The 21,666-nt window shown below is 42.5% G+C and overlaps 1 protein-coding gene and 1 pseudogene across 1 annotated transcript; both read left to right on the forward strand.

The window, feature by feature from the left end:
• The first annotated feature begins 956 nt into the window (after positions 1-956).
• Positions 957-1,916, forward strand: LOC109878720 (claudin-4-like). The gene has a single exon (XM_020470929.1). The coding sequence runs from the start codon at positions 957-959 to the stop codon at positions 1,914-1,916; it is 960 nt and encodes a 319-aa protein (XP_020326518.1).
• A 10,525-nt stretch (positions 1,917-12,441) lies between these two features.
• On the forward strand, positions 12,442-20,023 carry LOC109878721 (claudin-4-like; annotated as a pseudogene).
• Positions 20,024-21,666: the final 1,643 nt, after the last annotated feature.

Consider the following 21,666-nt stretch of genomic DNA (forward strand, 5'->3'; position numbering starts at 1 on the left):
TGCACTATGTAGGGAATAGGGTGCCATTTGGTATGTAGATACAGGGCGGGTCATCCAGCACAGTCAAATCAAGTACAATGTTATTTGACACATGCTTTGTAATCAACAGGTGTAGAGCAACAGTGAAATGCATAGATACGGAACGTTCCCAAAAATGCAGAGAGTGGCGGCTATGCTTGGTGTTTAATCAAATGAAATGAAAAATAAGCAATCTGATTTTTAAAACCAAAATAATATTTCTAAATAGGATGGGGTCAGAAGCTAAATGTAATAAATGTCATCTCTTGTTCCATGGCACTGGTGCTCACGTGGGCCTACAGGTCTTTACACATAACATTTACACTTCTGTACAAATTACTATGCTCCTGTCACTTGTATTGTGGCCTATGTGTGAGACACATTCTCAAAAACATCTGCCGTAGATATGGCATTACAGAAGGACTGAATAGTTTGGAGGAGCATGTCTTGAGTGCTGATCTTGGGTCAGTTTAGCATTTTCCCCACTAGTGGTTAAGGTTAGGATTGGGTTGAGGGAAGACTAAAACAGGTTTTACTATATCTTTAGCCCAACTCAAAATGAGAATTTTACATTTTCATCACTTCCCTACAACATTTTTGGATAGTTATTATATTATAATTATACCTTTTTGACAATTATTGGTTTATTGTAGGTTGGATCTCAACATTCCATATTGTTACACAATGCTGTTTGATGAGTTTTAACTTATCAGAGTTTTTAACACATTTGGGTCGAAACCACATCCTGCCCCACATCTGTGTTAATAGGATTTATGTTTCCATGACAACATATTTAAGTGACATTACAACATTGAGCAGTTATAGAGGTCTTCTGAATGGCTCAGCTCTCCAATCTTACATAAGACCTCAGCAACGAGCTTCAGAGTGAACAAATCTGCTGAGCGAGACGAAGTCAAGGATACAGCATTTTGATGGGCATGGATATCATAGAAATGGTGGAGGTTGTGGGCATCGCCCTGGGAGTCATAGGATTAATACTGACCATCGTGGTCTTTTCTCTCCCTACCTGGATAGTGACAACCATCATACAGGCTAATGTTGCCAACACAGAGGTGGTCTTGTACGGCCTGTGGATGAGCTGTGTGACCCAAAGCACGAGAAAGACACACTGTGAGGTGTTCAACTCCATGAGGTATTTGCACCACTTTCTGCAGCCTGCCAGAACCATGATCCTAAGTGCCATCATCCTGGGGGTTCTGAGGGTCATATTCTTCATGGTCGGTGCCAAGTGCACCAACTGCATCAAAGACAAAACATCTCAGGCCAAGTTGATAATTATTGCTGGAATACTTTTCATTGGTGCCGGAATTCTTATCCTCATCACTGTTTCCTTGGTAGCAATATTTATCATCATCGACTTCCCCATGTGGATCGAAGGAAAACCTGAGCTGGGGGCCTCTCTGTACTTTGGCTGGGTGGCGGCTTCCCTGCTCCTGATTGGAGGGGTCATACTGGGCATCACTGTGGGAGTGTTTGGATGGATGATGGGAATCTTTGGATGGATAGTCTCCCTAGTGCCCTGTGCTCTCTCTATATTGCTCCCATTCAGTTTTTCTCCTGAGCCCCCCTATAGGGACATATGGATGGTTCTGATGACAATCACTTCCATCTTCACCATCCTGGGAGCTCTAGGAGTGATGGGCTCCATCTTTGGGACCAGGTGGTGTAATTGCATCAAGAGTAACAGGGTCAAGGCCAGGTTCATCGTTGGAACATTCTTCATCCTGGCTAGTATTCTGCAGCTCACCACTGTGTTTTTGGTTGACCATTACTTAAGAACGGATGTCCACCTGCAGCTCAACCCTTTCGTCCTGTTTACCCAGCATGACCTGGTTATTTTAGCTGAATTCAATAGGTGGTCCTCCTCCATGCTGTAATGGTTTTCTTCATCTGAAGGAGAGGCGGACCAAAGCGCAGCGTGGTGGTTATTCATATTCTTTAATTTATAAAGAAACTACACATGAGATAACTAACAAAAACAACAAATGTGAGAAAACCTAAAACAGTCCCATCTGGTGCAAACACAAAGACAGGAACAATCACCCACAAACACACAGTGACACCCAGGCTACCTAAGTATGATTCTCAATCAGAGACAACTAATGACACCTGCCTCTGATTGAGAACCATACTAGGCCGAAACATAGAAAACCCCAAATCATAGAAAATCAAACATAGACTGCCTACCCAACTCACGCCCTGACCATACTAACTAAATACAGAACACAGGAAATAAAGGTCAGAACGTGACAGTACCCCCCCCCCAAAGGTGCGGACTCCGGCCGCAAAACCTTGACCTATAGGGGAGGGTCTGGGTGGGCGTCTGTCCGCGGTGGCGGCTCTGGCGCAGGACGCGGACCCCACTTCACCATTGTCTTAGTCCGCCTTATTGTCCGCCTCCGTGGCTTTCTCACCATGGCCCTTTACCGTCTAGAATCTCCTCCCAAGTCCATCTCTCCAAATAGTGCAGCCTCTCCCACTGCTGCTGCTGCTGCTCCTGCTGCTGCTGCCTCTGTTGCTTCTCCTGCTGCTGCTTTTGCCGTTGCCCGTTACCACGCCGCTTGGTCCTTGGTTGGTGGGTGATTCTGTAATGGTTTTCTTCATCTGAAGGAGAGGCGGACCAAAGCGCAGCGTGGTGGTTATTCATATTCTTTAATTTATAAAGAAACTACACATGAGATAACTAACAAAAACAACAAATGTGAGAAAACCTAAAACAGTCCCATCTGGTGCAAACACAAAGACAGGAACAATCACCCACAAACACACAGTGACACCCAGGCTACCTAAGTATGATTCTCAATCAGAGACAACTAATGACACCTGCCTCTGATTGAGAACCATACTAGGCCGAAACATAGAAAATCAAACATAGACTGCCCACCCAACTCACGCCCTGACCATACTAACTAAATACAGAACACAGGAAATAAAGGTCAGAACGTGACACATGCTCCTGATTGGAGGGGTCATACTGGGCGTCACTGTGGGAGTGTTTGGATGGATGATGGGAATCTTTGGATGGATAGTCTCCCTAGCACTGTAACGGCTTTCTTCTATCTCCTCCTCGGACGAGGAGGTGTAGCAAGGATCGGACCAAAATGCAGCGTGGCTATTGCAATCCATGTTTATTAAATAACGAAACACGAACTTTACAAAAAAAACAATAAACGTAATGTGAAAACCGAAACAGCCCTATCTGGTGCAAACACAAAGACAGGAACAATCACCCACAAAATACACAGTGAAACCCCGGCTACCTAAATATGGTTCCCAATCAGAGACAACGAGAATCACCTGACTCTGTTTGAGAACCGCCTCAGGCAGCCAAACCTATGCTACACCCCTACTCAGCCGCAATCCCAATGCCTACAAAACCCCAATACGAAACACAACAAAATAAACCCATGTCACACCCTGGCCTGACCAAATATATAACGAAAACACAAGGCGTGACAAGCACCCTGTGCTCTCTCTATATTGGTCCCATTCAGTTATTATCCGGAACCCCAATATAGGAACACTTGGAAGGTTCTGATCACGACCTCCATCTCCTCCATCCTGGGAGCTCTAGGAGTGATGGGCTCCATCTTTTGGGACCAGGTGGTGTAATTGCATCAAGAGTAACAGGGTCAAGGCCAGGTTCATCGTTGGAACATTCTTCATCCTGGCTGGTATCCTGCAGCTCACCACTGTGTTTTTGGTTGACCATTACTTAAGAACAGATGTCCACCTGAAGCACTACCCATTCGTCCTGTTTACCCAGCATGACCCGGTTATTTTAGCTGAGTCTGTAGGTGGTCTGCCTCCATGCTCCTGATAGGGGGGACTATACTCTGCTGCTGTATCTACAAGAGGAACCAGCCAGACTCAACAATGACTCAATCAACCTCCCGCTAACAGCTCTGTCTTCAACAGGTCATATAGGAGTGTATGTCATATTGTGTTGGGATCATAGTCTCGTGCAGCTGCTGCTGCTACTGCTTTAACAGAGAGGCTGTACTTTCTTTTAATGAAAACAATTGGAGAGAATATAATTGTGATTCTATATGTAATTCTATGATAAAACGGCCTCTATCCTTTCTGTTCAATGCTAAAAAGTCGGAAAGGACCAGATAGGTGTGAAAGCAACATTGTCATTGTTCCACCGTGTCTTTAACACGTCAAAGAGGAGTTTATGACATATTGTGTTCAAATATTCAGTTAATTTAGACTGAGAGTTCCTGATGAGACTCTGCAATGAAGGGACATATTCTGACTGTTTCCTCTCTGATGTTCTATACCAGTATTGATACTTCTCTTTATGTTTCTTTAAAATGGGATGCATTTAAGAAGAGAGAGAATTGAATCAGTAGTTGAATGTTTAACCCTGTTAAATATGTTCAAATAAAATAATTGTATCTGACTGCAAAACGTTTCCTGGTTGCTGCTGTGCATTTCCTGTTAATGTTCACTACATCACCAACAAGCCTACAATCAGTGACCTGGACCTTCTAACTGAAACATACAGTATATCATAGTGTATAATTATTTCAAACCAAATCCATGAAATTGTTATCATTAGTCTATTTAGTCTATTGTTTAGTTCATTTCAGTCCATAAATCCAACCTTACAATTATTTGTTTCACTCGCAAGGGTTTTTCAGCATGCAGTTTCAAGTTATTTATCATTGCCCCTCAGAACGGGCTTTGGGATGTAGGGGTAAGTTGCCCCAAGTTGCTGATCTTGGGTCAGTTCAGCATTTTCCCCACTAGTGGTTAAGGTTAGGATTGGGTTGAGGGAAGACTATAACAGGTTTTAATGCCTCCTCAGCCCAAACTCAGATTGGGAAGCTTTCATTTTCATCACGTATAAACAACATTGTTGTATAGTTATTATATTATAATACATTTTTGGTAATTATTGGTATATTCTAGGTTGGATCTCAACATTCCATATTGATAGACAAGGTTGTTTTATTAGGATTGAAACTGAGTAGAGTTTTTCACCCATTTGGGTCGCAACCACATAAAGCCCCACATACGTGTTAAACACAGAGTTGGCATCACACCCATTTGACACATCAAAGTAGCCCAAGAAGCGTTCCTGAATAACGCCCTGATAATCCACCTTAGACGTCGACCGATTATGATTTTTCAATTCTGATACCGATACCGAGGACCAAAAAAACCCGATTATGATTAATCTGCCAATTTGTATATATATTAGTAATAATGACAATTACAGCAAAACTGAATGAACACTTTAACTTTAACTTAATATAATACATAAATAAAAATGTATTTAGTCTCAAATATATAATGAAATATGTTTCTATTTGGTTTAAATAATGCAAAAACACAGTGTTGGAGAAGAAAGTAAAAGTGCAATATGTGCCATGTAAAAAACCTCATTTCGAAATTCCTTGCTCAGAACATGAGAACATATGAAAGCTGGTGATTCCTTTTAACATGAGTCTTCAATATTCCCAGTTAAGAAGTTTTAGGTTGTAGCTATTATAGGAATTGTAGGACAATTTCTCTCTATACCATTTGCATTTCATATACTTTTGACAATTGGATGTTCGTATAGGCACTATAGTATTGCCAGCCTAATCTCGGGAGTTGATATGCTTGAAGTCATAAACAGCGCTGTGAAGCAAGCGTTGCAAAAAGCTGCTGGCAAACACAGGAAAGTGCTGTTTGAAAGAATGTTTACGAGCCTGCTTCTGCCTACCAGCGCTCAGTCGGACTGCTCTATCAAATGTTAAATCAAAGACTTCACTATAATATAATAAACACAAAGAAATACGAGCCTTGGGTTGTAAATATGGTACAATTCTGAAACAAACATTTCCAAAACAAAACGTTTATTCTTTCAGTGAAATACGGAACCGTTCTGTATTTTATCGAACGGGTGGCATCCCTAAGTCTAAATATTGCTGTTACATTGCACAACCTTCATTGTTATGTCATAATTATGGAAAATTCTGGCAAATTAATAACGGTCTTTGTTAGGAAGAAATTATCTTCACATTGTTCGCAACGAGCCAGGCGGCCCAAACTGCTGCATATACCCTGACTCTGCTTGCATAGAACGCAAGAGAAGTGACACAATTTGATCACATTCACGTTCACATTTTCTCCTAACACACAAATGGACTATAAATACATAACGTTACCAACAACCTGACCAAATGGATAGCGCGCATAGGCTGTATGCATCTGCTCTTATTAGTAGCCTACAGTTGATCAGACTGAAAAAATGTCTAGTTTTCATCCCATTCAGCAGATCTCTAATGTTTAGGTGCTCTTATTAGTAGCCTACAGTTGATCAGACTGAAAAAATGTCTAGTTTTCATCCCATTCAGCAGATCTCTAATGTTTAGGTGCTCTTATTAGTAGCCTACAGTTGATCAGACTGAAAAAATGTCTAGTTTTCATCCCATTCAGCAGATTTCTAATGTTTAGGTGCTCTTATTAGTAGCCTACAGTTGATCAGACTGAAAAAATGTCTAGTTTTCATCCCATTCAGCAGATTTCTAATGTTTAGGTGCTCTTATTAGTAGCCTACAGTTGATCAGACTGAAAAAATGTCTAGTTTTCATCCCATTCAGCAGATTTCTAATGTTTAGGTGCTCTTATTAGTAGCCTACAGTTGATCAGACTGAAAAAATGTCTAGTTTTCATCCCATTCAGCAGATTTCTAATGTTTAGGTGCTCTTATTAGTAGCCTACAGTTGATCAGACTGAAAAAATGTCTAGTTTTCATCCCATTCAGCAGATTTGTAATGTTTAGGTGCTCTTATTAGTAGCCTACAGTTGATCAGACTGAAAAAATGTCTAGTTTTCATCCCATTCAGCAGATTTCTAATGTTTAGGTGCTCTTATTAGTAGCCTACAGTTGATCAGACTGAAAAAATGTCTAGTTTTCATCCCATTCAGCAGATCTCTAATGTTTAGGTGCTCTTATTAGTAGCCTACAGTTGATCAGACTGAAAAAATGTCTAGTTTTCATCCCATTCAGCAGATCTCTAATGTTTAGGTGCTCTTATTAGTAGCCTACAGTTGATCAGACTGAAAAAATGTCTAGTTTTCATCCCATTCAGCAGATTTCTAATGTTTAGGTGCTCTTATTAGTAGCCTACAGTTGATCAGACTGAAAAAATGTCTAGTTTTCATCCCATTCAGCAGATTTCTAATGTTTAGGTGCTCTTATTAGTAGCCTACAGTTGATCAGACTGAAAAAATGTCTAGTTTTCATCCCATTCAGCAGATTTCTAATGTTTAGGTGCTCTTATTAGTAGCCTACAGTTGATCAGACTGAAAAAATGTCTAGTTTTCATCCCATTCAGCAGATTTCTAATGTTTAGGTGCTCTTATTAGTAGCCTACAGTTGATCAGACTGAAAAAATGTCTAGTTTTCATCCCATTCAGCAGATTTCTAATGTTTAGGTGCTCTTATTAGTAGCCTACAGTTGATCAGACTGAAAAAATGTCTAGTTTTCATCCCATTCAGCAGATCTCTAATGTTTAGGTGCTCTTATTAGTAGCCTACAGTTGATCAGACTGAAAAAATGTCTAGTTTTCATCCCATTCAGCAGATTTCTAATGTTTAGGTGCTCTTATTAGTAGCCTACAGTTGATCAGACTGAAAAAATGTCTAGTTTTCATCCCATTCAGCAGATTTCTAATGTTTAGGTGCTCTTATTAGTAGCCTACAGTTGATCAGACTGAAAAAATGTCTAGTTTTCATCCCATTCAGCAGATCTCTAATGTTTAGGTGCTCTTATTAGTAGCCTACAGTTGATCAGACTGAAAAAATGTCTAGTTTTCATCCCATTCAGCAGATTTCTAATGTTTAGGTGCTCTTATTAGTAGCCTACAGTTGATCAGACTGAAAAAATGTCTAGTTTTCATCCCATTCAGCAGATTTCTAATGTTTAGGTGCTCTTATTAGTAGCCTACAGTTGATCAGACTGAAAAAATGTCTAGTTTTCATCCCATTCAGCAGATTTCTAATGTTTAGGTGCTCTTATTAGTAGCCTACAGTTGATCAGACTGAAAAAATGTCTAGTTTTCATCCCATTCAGCAGATCTCTAATGTTTAGGTGCTCTTATTAGTAGCCTACAGTTGATCAGACTGAAAAAATGTCTAGTTTTCATCCCATTCAGCAGATCTCTAATGTTTAGGTGCTCTTATTAGTAGCCTACAGTTGATCAGACTGAAAAAATGTCTAGTTTTCATCCCATTCAGCAGATTTCTAATGTTTAGGTGCTCTTATTAGTAGCCTACAGTTGATCAGACTGAAAAAATGTCTAGTTTTCATCCCATTCAGCAGATTTCTAATGTTTAGGTGCTCTTATTAGTAGCCTACAGTTGATCAGACTGAAAAAATGTCTAGTTTTCATCCCATTCAGCAGATTTCTAATGTTTAGGTGCTCTTATTAGTAGCCTACAGTTGATCAGACTGAAAAAATGTCTAGTTTTCATCCCATTCAGCAGATTTCTAATGTTTAGGTGCTCTTATTAGTAGCCTACAGTTGATCAGACTGAAAAAATGTCTAGTTTTCATCCCATTCAGCAGATTTCTAATGTTTAGGTGCTCTTATTAGTAGCCTACAGTTGATCAGACTGAAAAAATGTCTAGTTTTCATCCCATTCAGCAGATCTCTAATGTTTAGGTGCTCTTATTAGTAGCCTACAGTTGATCAGACTGAAAAAATGTCTAGTTTTCATCCCATTCAGCAGATTTCTAATGTTTAGGTGCTCTTATTAGTAGCCTACAGTTGATCAGACTGAAAAAATGTCTAGTTTTCATCCCATTCAGCAGATTTCTAATGTTTAGGTGCTCTTATTAGTAGCCTACAGTTGATCAGACTGAAAAAATGTCTAGTTTTCATCCCATTCAGCAGATCTCTAATGTTTAGGTGCTCTTATTAGTAGCCTACAGTTGATCAGACTGAAAAAATGTCTAGTTTTCATCCCATTCAGCAGATTTCTAATGTTTAGGTGCTCTTATTAGTAGCCTACAGTTGATCAGACTGAAAAAATGTCTAGTTTTCATCCCATTCAGCAGATTTCTAATGTTTAGGTGCTCTTATTAGTAGCCTACAGTTGATCAGACTGAAAAAATGTCTAGTTTTCATCCCATTCAGCAGATTTCTAATGTTTAGGTGCTCTTATTAGTAGCCTACAGTTGATCAGACTGAAAAAATGTCTAGTTTTCATCCCATTCAGCAGATCTCTAATGTTTAGGTGCTCTTATTAGTAGCCTACAGTTGATCAGACTGAAAAAATGTCTAGTTTTCATCCCATTCAGCAGATCTCTAATGTTTAGGTGCTCTTATTAGTAGCCTACAGTTGATCAGACTGAAAAAATGTCTAGTTTTCATCCCATTCAGCAGATCTCTAATGTTTAGGTGCTCTTATTAGTAGCCTACAGTTGATCAGACTGAAAAAATGTCTAGTTTTCATCCCATTCAGCAGATCTCTAATGTTTAGGTGCTCTTATTAGTAGCCTACAGTTGATCAGACTGAAAAAATGTCTAGTTTTCATCCCATTCAGCAGATCTCTAATGTTTAGGTGCTCTTATTAGTAGCCTACAGTTGATCAGACTGAAAAAATGTCTAGTTTTCATCCCATTCAGCAGATCTCTAATGTTTAGGTGCTCTTATTAGTAGCCTACAGTTGATCAGACTGAAAAAATGTCTAGTTTTCATCCCATTCAGCAGATCTCTAATGTTTAGGTGCTCTTATTAGTAGCCTACAGTTGATCAGACTGAAAAAATGTCTAGTTTTCATCCCATTCAGCAGATTTCTAATGTTTAGGTGAAGCCTAGGCTGCTGCAACATTTATGTCATGAGTTTTTGATTGTCTGTCCGGAGTGATTATGTGTATTAATCTTTGCCAAATAAATACCAGAGTAAAGTGAAAAGCCTACTTGAGCACACGCCAAAAAATGCGCTGTGTCAACCTCTCTCTTTAATCTTTAAATGGATGTTGCGATGGAAGATATCAAATAATTCAGAATTGATTTCTACATCTCAGAAAAGACCGTCTAAAGTTCGATAAGCTCATCAATTAAAATATTGTTGTTACGTGTAATTACCTCTGCAAGCTCATTGTAGTTTCCCTTGTCTTTCTCCCTCGTAGTGTCCTCTACAAAAAAATTCTGTCAGGCCCAAAAATGCAGTGGTGTTGATAAGCTGCTTGTCACGACCTGACCTTAGTTATCTTTGTTTTCTTTATTATTTTGGTTAGGTCAGGGTGTGACGAGGGTGGTATGTGTGATTTTGTCTAGGGTTTTTGTACATCTATGGGGTTTTGGTTTGTCTAGGTAAATGTAGGTCTATGGTGGCCTGAATAGGTTCCCAATCAGAGGCAGCTGTTTATCGTTGTCTCTGATTGGGGATCCTATTTAGGTTGCCATTTTACATGTTGATTTTGTGGGTTATTGTTTATGTGTAGTTTCCAGTCAGCACTCGGTTTATATTCGTGTTGTTATTTAGTGTTCTTTCTTTATTAAAGGAAGTATGTATTCATATCACGCTGCGCCTTGGTCTCATCCATACGACGAACGTGACACTGCTTGAGAACATCCCTGTTACTTTCTCGTTGCGTCACGCAGTCTGAATACGCAGACCTTCGTCTTGATCGATGTAGGTTTTTCTCAGAAGTTTGAGCCTGATGTGGGCATTTACATGCTGCCTGCTGAAAGATCAATGTTCTTCGGGTCACTGTACTCACCTTTCGACCAGAGTTGACCATTCTGGCGGAGAAAACTGCACACTCGTGCTGGTAGCTAGCTAGCTATTGAAGTTAACATGGCAAATTTTAATACATTTCACAAACTGGACACAAAAATAAAGTTATAAAACCAAGAAAAGTATTTTATAATATACTTCCTCTCTCCTGTAAATTGAAAAAAATATTTTGAATTGAATAATATGAAATAAATGCTCAACTATCACTTTTCACTCTTAATCTCTATCCAACAATGTCACCAAGCTTCTCAACACAGAACCCCCATAATGCTCTGTGGCACAATCCCAATACAATTCCCAATATAATTCACGAGGTTCATTCTCATTCTCTGATACTAATTCTATGATTGGATGGAAAACATGTCTATTCACACACAAAAAATTGAATGGATGAATTCCTCCGGAAGTGGTCATAATTACCATTTATGTCTATGGAACCGTGTGAGGCCTACGAGCCTCCTAGGTTTTGTATTGAAGTAAATGTAGCCAGAGGAGGATGGAAGCTAGCTGTCCTCCGGCTACACCATGGTGCTACCCCAGACAGAGCAGATGAAATTACTGTAGACCTTCATTGCAAAACAGTGTATTTTAATAAATGATTTGGTATGAATATATTTAAACAGTTTTATCTAAAAAGGATCACTTTCTTAATGTTTCACTACTTAAATGTTTATGACATTTCACTGAGGAGGATGGTCCTCCCCTTCTTAATCTGAAGAGCCTCCACTGTGTTCAATGCTATAATATTGTAAGGGACCAGACAGATCTGAAAGCAACATAGTTATTGTTCCACCTTGTCTTTAACAGGTCAAAGAGGAGTTTATGACATATTGTGATCAAATATTCAGTTCATTTAGACTGGGAGTTCCTGAGGAGACTGTAATGAAGGGACATATTCTGACTGTTTCCTCTCTGATGTCATATACCTGTATTGATACTTCTCTTTATGCTTCTTTAAAATGGGATGAATTTAAGTAGAGATGAATTGAATCAGAGGTTGATTGTTTAATCCTGTTAAAGATGTTCAAATTAAAAACGTATCTGACTACAAAGTGTTTCCTGGTTGCTGCTGTGCATTTCCTGTTTATGCTCACCACGTTATCACACACCTACAGTCAGTTACAGGGACCTTCTGAACAAAATCATAGTGTGTAATTATTTCAACCATGTTTATGAAACTGTTATCATTAGTCTATTTAGTCTATTGTATAGTTCATTTCAGTCCATGGATCGAACCTTAAAATGATTTGTTTCACACTCAAGGGTTTTTCAGCATGTAGTTTAAATCTAACTGAATGTCACCTGAATCTCTGTTAAGTGTGTGTCAACCACATACCGCCCCACATCTGAACGAATAAGTTGTATCCTTTGCAGAAGTTAGCATTATGGCAATATTGCACAAGATCCCCTAAGACTTTTTAGAAGACTATGAAGCTTAATTCAGTTCTCTGCATTTATATTGAAAAACACTGGGTTATGGTAACATAAGATCATATAAGATGCTAGTGATGGTATTTAATTGAGCCAGTGTGCAGACCGGCTACCTTCAAATCAATTAAAATATCATTTGTGCTGAATACAACAGGTGTAGGTAGACCTTACAACATTGTCACATCTCATGTAACCTGGGACCTGGGACCTGACCTGGGACCTGATGCAGTGTAAGGTCTACAACTCCATGCTGGCCTTAACCCAGAACCTGCAGGCTGACCGAGCCATGACCATCATCGCCATCATCGTCTGTGTACTGGGAGTCTCCATAGTCAGGGCCAAGTGCACCAATTACATAAATAACAAAAAGTCTGAGGCCAAAGTAATGATCATCTCCAGAATGATCTTCATCCTGGCTGTAATCCTGGTGCTCGCTCCTGTCTCCTGGACGGCCAGCACCATTTGGGGGAGTTGGAGGTCTCGCTCTACATCTGCTGGGAGGCAGCGGCCCTGCTACTGGTTATGGGGGTCGTACTGTGCAGCTCCTGCCCACCTAGTGAGATTGAGCCAAGTTTCTGGGAGCCTTTGGATGGATGGTCTCCCAAGTGCCCTGTGTTGTCTATTTAATAGTTTCTTATGGACCCACCAGTGGGGTCATATGGGCTCTGATCACGATCACCTCCATCTCCTACATCCTGGGAACTCTAGGAGTGATGAGGTCCATCTTTGGGACCAGGTGCTGTAACTGCATTAAGAGTAAAAGGACCAGGATCAAAGTCAAGTTTATCAGTGGAACATTCTTTATCCTGGCTGGTATCCTCCAGCTCATCACTCTCTTCTTTGTGTACCATTACATGATACAGAATATCCCATACCTGCTGGGTAATTTTGGGTGTTTTGGGTTACTTGGCTGAATTCAGTAGGCGGTCTGCCTCCATGCTCCTGATAGGAGGGACTATACTCTGCTTCTGCATCTTCAAGAGGAACCAGCCAGACTCAACAATGACTCCGTCAACATCCCGCTAACAGCTCCGTCTGCAAAGGGTCATAGAGGAGTTATGTCACATTGTGGTGGGACCATAGTATGGTACAGGTGCTGCTGCTACTTTAAGAGATCTTAAAGATCTTATCTTATTTGATATTGTGTTACCATAGACCAGTGTTTTTTGATATAAATGCACAGAATTTAATTAAACTTCATAGTCTTCAAAAGATTTCAGGGGATCTTGTGCAATATTGCCATATTGCATAGTTCTGCCAGGGCAACAACAAAACAGCTGGGGTAAAAAAAGGCTCGACTAGAAACTCACAACCACAGACTTCACCACATCTGTACAGGTTGTGTTTCCATGGCAGCAGATTATGTCAAGCACCCCTTTGAGGGCTTCTGATTGGCCAGCCTCTCTAGACTCACAGAAGAACTCTGCAACAATCGTCTGTGAGAAAATAATGTTGAACAATCTGCTGTTCTAGAACTTCCCCTGCAAAGACTAAAGCTGAAGGCCTGTAGAATCCAGGATCTTCTCTGGAAGTATAACATCTCCACTGTTCTGGATTCTCTTTCCTGAGTCACATCCTCGTTCTTCCAGGAAGTGCAGGTGTAGGAGAGAGAGACGCTCGCAGGCAGCCAGCATGTTGAAGGGCATGGAGATCATGGGCATCACTATGGGAGTCATAGGATGGATTGTCTCTATAGTGCCCTGTGCTTTGTTTACATCGGGAGTGATGGACTTTCCACAGTACAGAGAGGTCAGTCTGGTTCAGATCATCACCTACTTCTCCATTATTCTAGGGTTGCTAGGGATGATATTCTCCATCTCAGGAACAAAGTGCACCAACTGTACCCAGAGGAATATGAATACGTCTATAGCTGAAGTGATTATCTTTGGCGGAATATTCTTCATCCTGGCCGGTCTCATCCACCTGATCTTGATCTTCTTGGTTGTCCTTGACTTGACACAAAACTCGGACCCTGAGAACTTCCTGCGGAGTAATAACCTTACGTTCTCAGCTGAATTTAACAGATGGGCTGCTTCACTGCTTCTGATAGGAGGAACTATACTCTGCTGCTGTTGCTGCTTCATGAAACAAAAACCTGAGTTGAAAACTGACTCTGATTCCCTAAGTCATGTCTTACACAACCTGAATTTATCTTAGCCATTCTACCACTGTAAGCAATAGGTTGTAAGCAATACATGCAGTATAGTCATAAGGAATATGATGATATATAATAGCTACACTTAGAAATCAGTTGAATCAGGTGTGTTACTGCCTGGCTGGAATAAAAGACTGCATCCACACTGGTGCTTTTCAGGACTGATTTTGTTCTTTGAATCAGTAAGACTTACTCAAAATGGCCATACAAAAAGTATTACTAGTATTATTAGAATAGACTCCCACTTGAGAGAGAGATATAAAGCATGCTGTCTAAGGGCTGGGGTTGAAGTGGGATGTTTTTATAGGTAAACTGCTTTTCCATTATTATTTACAATAAAATGCAACTCTTATTAAATTGCAACTCTTGTGCTGTCTCCTAACTTCATTTGGTGGAACCTCGTTCTTCTTCCCACCCCAAGGTTGTTTCTGGACAGGGCCAAGGTCTTATCATGGTGTAAGTAGTACGCAGGTTATTTGAGTTGACAACCAGATGTTAGTGGGTCAAATGTTAGATTCTATCATCACCCATGTATGCTGGGGTGGATTTAGCAATTGGGGAGCCCATTTTAAAATGCCTTCGAGGGTATTCCCTACACTCCAAAACAGACATTTCCCCTGTAAATGAACTGCTATAATAGTCATCGGCCCATAATTTGAAATACGTCTCTCATGTACGTTTTTATTTTATTTTATCTCAAGCAATTATGAAATGTTAACACCCTATAAAGATTTGGGTAAGACATTTTGATTAAAACAACAGTCGGAATCAGTCTGTAAGGGCCGCTTGTCACGCCCTGAGCTTAGAGATAATTTTTATGTCTCTATGTTGGTTCGCTCAGGGCATGAGTTGGGGTGGGCAGTCTATGTTTTGTGTTCTATGTTTTCTATTTCTGTGTATTTGACCGGGTGTGGTTCTCAGAACCATACTTAGGTAGCCTTTTCGCAGCTGTGTTTTGTGGGTAGTTATTTTCTGTTTTGTGTGTTTCTACACCAGACAGAACTGTTTCGTTTGTGCCGCATTGTTATTTTTTTGTTCTAGTGTTCAGTTTTATTAAAAATCATGAACACGTACCACGCTGCACCTTGGTCCTCTTCTTCAAACAGCCATTACAGAACTACCCACCACCAAAGGACCAAGCAGCGTGGCCAGGAGGAGCAGGGATCCTGGGCCCGGGAGAAGACAGAATGGAGGACATCGTGGACATGGGAGGAGGTGATGGCAGGGGACAAGACCCTGCCATGGAGACAGGCTGAAGGAGTGAGGGAGGAACAACGTCCCTACCAGGAGTCACGGCAACGAAGCAGACACGAGAGGCAGCCCCCCGGGTGGGGGCGATGGGGAGATTGGAGAAGAGAGTAATGAGAGAGTTGCTGTGTTGGTGCATGAGGCACGACATCTACCCGACGGAGCGTGTCCTCAATTTGATGTCACCTGAGTCAGCTCTCCATACTCGTCCAGAGGTGTATGCTAGCCATCTGGTGAAGACTGTGCCAGCCCCACGCACCAGGCCTCCTGTGTGCCTCCCCAGCCCTGCACGTCTTGTGCCAGCTTGGCGCTCCAGACCTCCAGTGCGCCTCCACTGCCCGGTGAATCCTGTGCCGGCTCTAGGCACGGTTTCCCCAGTTCGCCAGGAGGACCCAGTGCGGCCTGTTCCAGCTCCCTGCACGTGCCGGACTAGAGTGGGCATTCAGCCTGGAAGAGTGGTGCCAAGGCTACGCACCAGATCTCCAGTGCTCCCCGACAGCCCGGTTTATCCTGTGCCTCCTCCATGGACCAGGCCTCCAGTAGGTCTCCACAGCCTGGTGAGTCCTGTGCCTGCGGCCTGTCCGGCGCTGCCAGAGTCGCCGGCCTGTCCGGCGCTGCCAGGGTCGCCCTCCTGTCCGGCACTGCCAGAGTCGCCCTCCTGTTCGGCGCTGCCAGAGTCGCCCTCCTGTCCGGCGCTGCCAGAGTCGCCCTCCTGTCCGGCACTGCCAGAGTCGCCCTCCTGTTCGGCGCTGCCAGAGTCGCCCTCCTGTCCGGCGCTGCCAGAGTCGCCGGCCTGTCCGGAGCCCGTTGCGAGGGGCGCAACCTAAGTGGGCCAAGCCAGAGGTGGAGCGGGGTCCATGTCCCGCACCAGAGCCGCCACCGTAAAGAAGGCCCACCCGGACTCTCCCCTTGAGAGTCAGGTTTTGCGGCCGGAGTCCGCACCTTTTGGGGGGGGGGGTACTGTCACTCCCTGGCCATAGAGGCTTTTATTCTCTATTTTGGTTAGGCCAGGGTGTGACTAGGGTGGGCATTCTATGTTCATTTTCTATGTTTTGTATTTCTTTGTTTGGCCGGGTGTGGTTCTCAATCAGAGGCAGCTGTCTATCGTTGTCTCTGATTGAGAACCCATGCTTAGGTAGCTTTTCCCACATGGGTTTTGTGGGTAGTTTTTTGTGTTGTCTTTCTGCACCTGACAGGATTGTTTCGGATTTCGTTCATTCTCTTTGTTATTTTTGTTATTTCCGTGTTCAGTTTATAAATATCATGAACACGTACCACGCTGCACCTTGGTCCTCTCCTTCCAACAGCTGTCACACTGCTTGACAACTGCGTGCAAAAAAACTTGTTGTTTTCACACCCTTCATTTCCTCTTTGTGTCTGTCATGCTTCCCTAGGCCTAGTTTACACCTTACATCTCTTATTGAATGCAGACACCAGCCTGAATTATCTACCATATGTCAACTTCTGCTTCATTCACTTAGAATGCTGGTTTCCTGTGAAAGGGCAAAATAAATGTATCTCTGTTTAGATTTAAACCTAACTGTTTTTGTCCACATTTGCAGACATACCTATGACCTCTTCCTCATATTTGATGGTAATTCTGACGTTGGGTTGATCTCCCCAGGCTCCCCATTTCTACCTAGTTCCTATTTGGTGTCTGAGTAGTGAGGAATTACAAGGACAGTTTTGCTCTGCTTTTGTTAGTAAAGCCAATTTCAGTAGAAATGAAATAGTCAGGGACGAATGACATGAAGTGTTTCATTTTTCTAGAGCACCTTTTTTACAGTAGGGTCACCCAGGGATCTTATTAAATATACTGAACAGAAATATAAATGCAACAATTTCAAATATTTTTCTGAATTACAGTTCATATAAGGATATCAGTCAATTTCAATACATTCATGAGGTCCTAATCTATGGATTTCACATGACTGGGCAGGGGTAGAGAAATGAACATTCAGTTCTCTGGAAACAGCTCTGGTGAACATTCTTGCAGTTAGCATGCTAATTGCACCCTCCCTCAACTTGAGACATCTGTGACATTGTGTTGTGTGACAACTGCACATTTTAGAGTGGCCTTTGTAAGGATCATGTTGTTTAATTAGCTCCTTGATATGCCACACCTGTTAGGTTTTTTGAATTGTCTTGGCAAATGAGACATGCTCACTAACAGGGATGTAAATAAATGTGTGCATGACATTTGAGAGCCATTCCTTCAAGAAGAATATGAACTCTTCTACTTGATGCTGCTTTGAACTGAGTCATTACTGAACTCTCTCCATGTCCCTGTGTCTACTGGATGCTGCTGTGAACTGAGTCATTACTGAACTCTCTCCATGTTCCTGTGTCTACTGGATGATGCTGTGAACTGAGTCATTACTGAACTCTCTCCATGTCCTTGTGTCTACTGGATGCTGCTGTGAACTGAGTCATTACTGAACTCTCTCCATGTCCCTGTGTCTACTGGATGCTGCTGTGAACTGAGTCATTACTGAACTCTCCATGTCCCTGTGTCTATTGGATGATGTTGTGAACTGAGTCGTTACTGAACTCTCTCCATGTCCCTGTGTCTACTGGATGCTGCTGTGAACTGAGTCGTTACTGAACTCTCTCCATGTCCCTGTGTCTACTGGATGCTGCTGTGAACTGAGTCGTTACTGAACTCTCTCCATGTCCCTGTGTCTACTGGATGCTTCTGTGAATTGAGTCATTACTGAACTCTCTCCATGTCCCTGTGTCTACTGGATGCTGCTGTGAACCGAGTCATTACTGAACTCTCTCCATGTCCCTGTGTCTACTGGATGCTGCTGTGAACTGAGTCATTACTGAACTCTCTCCATGTCCCTGTATCTACTGGCCAGGTCACCTCTTTGTGGAAGTAACACGTGGCACTGACATTTAGGCCGAGGTAAGTATAATGTTTTTGTGTGCTCTAAGGCAACAGTGTCTAGATGGATTTTATATTTGTAGTCCTGCAACTAGACCTTTTTTGGAACACATTTTTTTTGTCTCACTGAGATTTACTGTCAGTGCCCAGGTTTGACAGAATCAGTGCAGAATATCTAGGTGCTGCTGTAGGCCCTCCTGTGGACAGAAGCACCAGATCATCAGCAAACGGTAGACATTTGACTTCAGATTCTAGTAGGGTGAGGCCAGGTGCGGCAGACTGTTATACTGCCCTCGCCAATTCGTTGATATATATGTTGAAGAGGGTGGGGCTTAAGCTGCATCCCTGTCTCACCCCACGGCCCTGTGGTAAGAAATGTGTGTTTTTGTTCATTTTAACCACATACTTGTTGTTTGTGTACATGGATTTAATAATGTCATGTGTTTTTAACCCAACATCACTTTCCATCAATTTGAATAGCAGACCCTCATGCCAAACTGAGTCAAAAACATTTTTTAAATCAACTAAGCTTGAGAAGGATTTGCCTTTGGTTTGTCAATTAGGGTGTACATGGTTTATACGTGTTCTGTCATATGGTAATTTGACATTTGCTCAGTACATTGTTTTCACTGAGGAAATGTACTGTTATGTCTGCTGTAATTTTTCTACTTCATTTAACTAGGCCAGTTAAGAACAAACTCTTATTTACAATGACAGCCTACCAGGGGTCAATTGCCTTGTTCAAGGGAAGAACTTCTTTTTAAAAACTTTGTCAGCGCAGGGTATTGCGCTGACCTTCCGGTTGCTGGCCCACCGCTCTAACCACTAGGCTACCTGCCAACCCATTAAAGATGACAGAGGATTTTCCCAAGGTTGCTGTTGACTCGTATCCTGCATACTTATTGGGGTCAAATTTGTCTCCACTTTTGTGGATTGGGGTGATCAGCCCTTGGTTACAAATATGGGGGAAGATGCCAGAGCTGAGGAGGATGTGAATGAGTTTAAGTATAGCCACTTATAATTTGTGGTCTGTATATTTTATCCTTTCATTTAGGATACCTTCAACACCACAGGCGGTTTGGGGATTGAGGGTTTGAATTTGTCCTGTAGTTAATTCAGTGTAATTGGAGAATCCAGTGGGTTCTGGTAGTCTTTAGTTCCTGTTTTAACAAATGTTAATAGAGTGGATGGGACTACCAGCCCTCTGCAACCTAGAGGGCAACCAGTGGGTCTGTCTCCTTTGTACCATGATTCTTTTGTCTGTATTACCATGTTGTCTGTATTACCATGTTGTACCATGTTTCTTTTGTCTGTATTTCCAATTTATTTGATGAGGTCTGGGTTCCTGGTTCCTGGTTCCTGGTTCCTCTAGGCCAAAGGCAGATGACCTCAGACATAGTATATTCCAGGATGAGATAGTAAAAGCTTTATGTTCCATAGTGTCTAGTGTTGTTTTTGTGTGGTATAGGCCTGGACCATCACAGGAGGTGTGAGCAGAACATGTTGAGCATCTGATACATCCTGCGACCTAAGGGGTCGCAGGATGGGCTTTGGGCGGGTGTAATAGCAGGGGTTGGGCCTGTTGCTTTTTTCACGGCCTGAGCATATGTCCTGCTGTCATGTTGAGATCCTTGCCGCCGAGGCAGGGGGCATGGGGTGGGCAGAAGGGGCATAGGTCATTTGAACATCTTGGCAATGTTCTGTTATAATCTCCACCCGGCACAGCCAGAAGAGGACTGGCCACCCCACATAGCCTGGTTCCTCTCTAGGTTTCTTCCTAGGTGTTGGCCTTTCTAGGGAGTTTTTCCTAGTCACCATGCTTCTACACCTGCATTGCTTGCTGTTTGGGGTTTTAGGCTGGGTTTCTGTACAGCACTTTGAGATATCAGCTGATGTACGAAGGGCTATATAAATACATTTGATTTGATAGGTCTGATATGGGGGGCCTATATATGGTGTGGCCAGAGTTTGCTTGGGGTGGTCTTAGCTGGTTGGAGTGTGGCTGGTAATGCTGTGGTCTTGGTGTCCTTTTGGCGTGGATTCTCTCGGGGCAGGTCCTTCGGGAGGGGGTCTTGCAGGTCTGAGAGGGTGTCTAGCTAGTCTGGGCGGGGCATCCATTGTGAGGTGCTGGGGCGACGGTTGAGGGTGACGTCCTTTAGGGTCCTTGTAAAAGTTGTGATTTCTGCCGTGCAGAGGTGGACCTGGTCGTAATGGCTGTTGGAGTGGTCGGCCAGGTAGATTTATCATCATTGACTTCCGCATGCGGATCGAAGGAAAGCCTGAGATGGGGGCCTCGCAGTACTTCGGCTGGGTGGCGGCTGCCCTGCTCCTGATTGGAGGGGTCATACTGGGCGTCACTGTGGGAGTGTTTGGATGGATGATGGGAATCTTTGGATGGATAGTCTCCCTAGCACTGTAACGGCTTTCTTCTATCTCCTCCTCGGACGAGGAGGTGTAGCAAGGATCGGACCAAAATGCAGCGTGGCTATTGCAATCCATGTTTATTAAATAACGAAACACGAACTTACAAAAAAAAACAATAAACGTAATGTGAAAACCGAAACAGCCCTATCTGGTGCAAACACAAAGACAGGAACAATCACCCACAAAATACACAGTGAAACCCCGGCTACCTAAATATGGTTCCCAATCAGAGACAACGAGAATCACCTGACTCTGATTGAGAACTGCCTCAGGCAGCCAAACCTATGCTACACCCCTACTCAGCCGCAATCCCAATGCCTACAAAACCCCAATACGAAACACAACAAAATAAACCCATGTCACACCCTGGCCTGACCAAATATATAACGAAAACACAAAATACTATGACCAAGGCGTGACAAGCACCCTGTGCTCTCTCTATATTGGTCCCATTCAGTTATTATCCGGAACCCCAATATAGGAACACTTGGAAGGTTCTGATCACGACCTCCATCTCCTCCATCCTGGGAGCTCTAGGAGTGATGGGCTCCATCTTTGGGACCAGGTGCTGTAACTGCATCAAGAGTAACAGGGTCAAGGCCAGGTTCATCGTTGGAACATTCTTCATCCTGGCTGGTATCCTGCAGCTCACCACTGTGTTTTTGGTTGACCATTACTTAAGAACGGATGTCCACCTGAAGCACTACCCAAAAGGACCAGATAGGTGTGAAAGC

This window comes from Oncorhynchus kisutch, linkage group LG29 (genome assembly GCF_002021735.2).
Source record: "Oncorhynchus kisutch isolate 150728-3 linkage group LG29, Okis_V2, whole genome shotgun sequence".
NCBI lineage: Eukaryota > Metazoa > Chordata > Actinopteri > Salmoniformes > Salmonidae > Oncorhynchus > Oncorhynchus kisutch.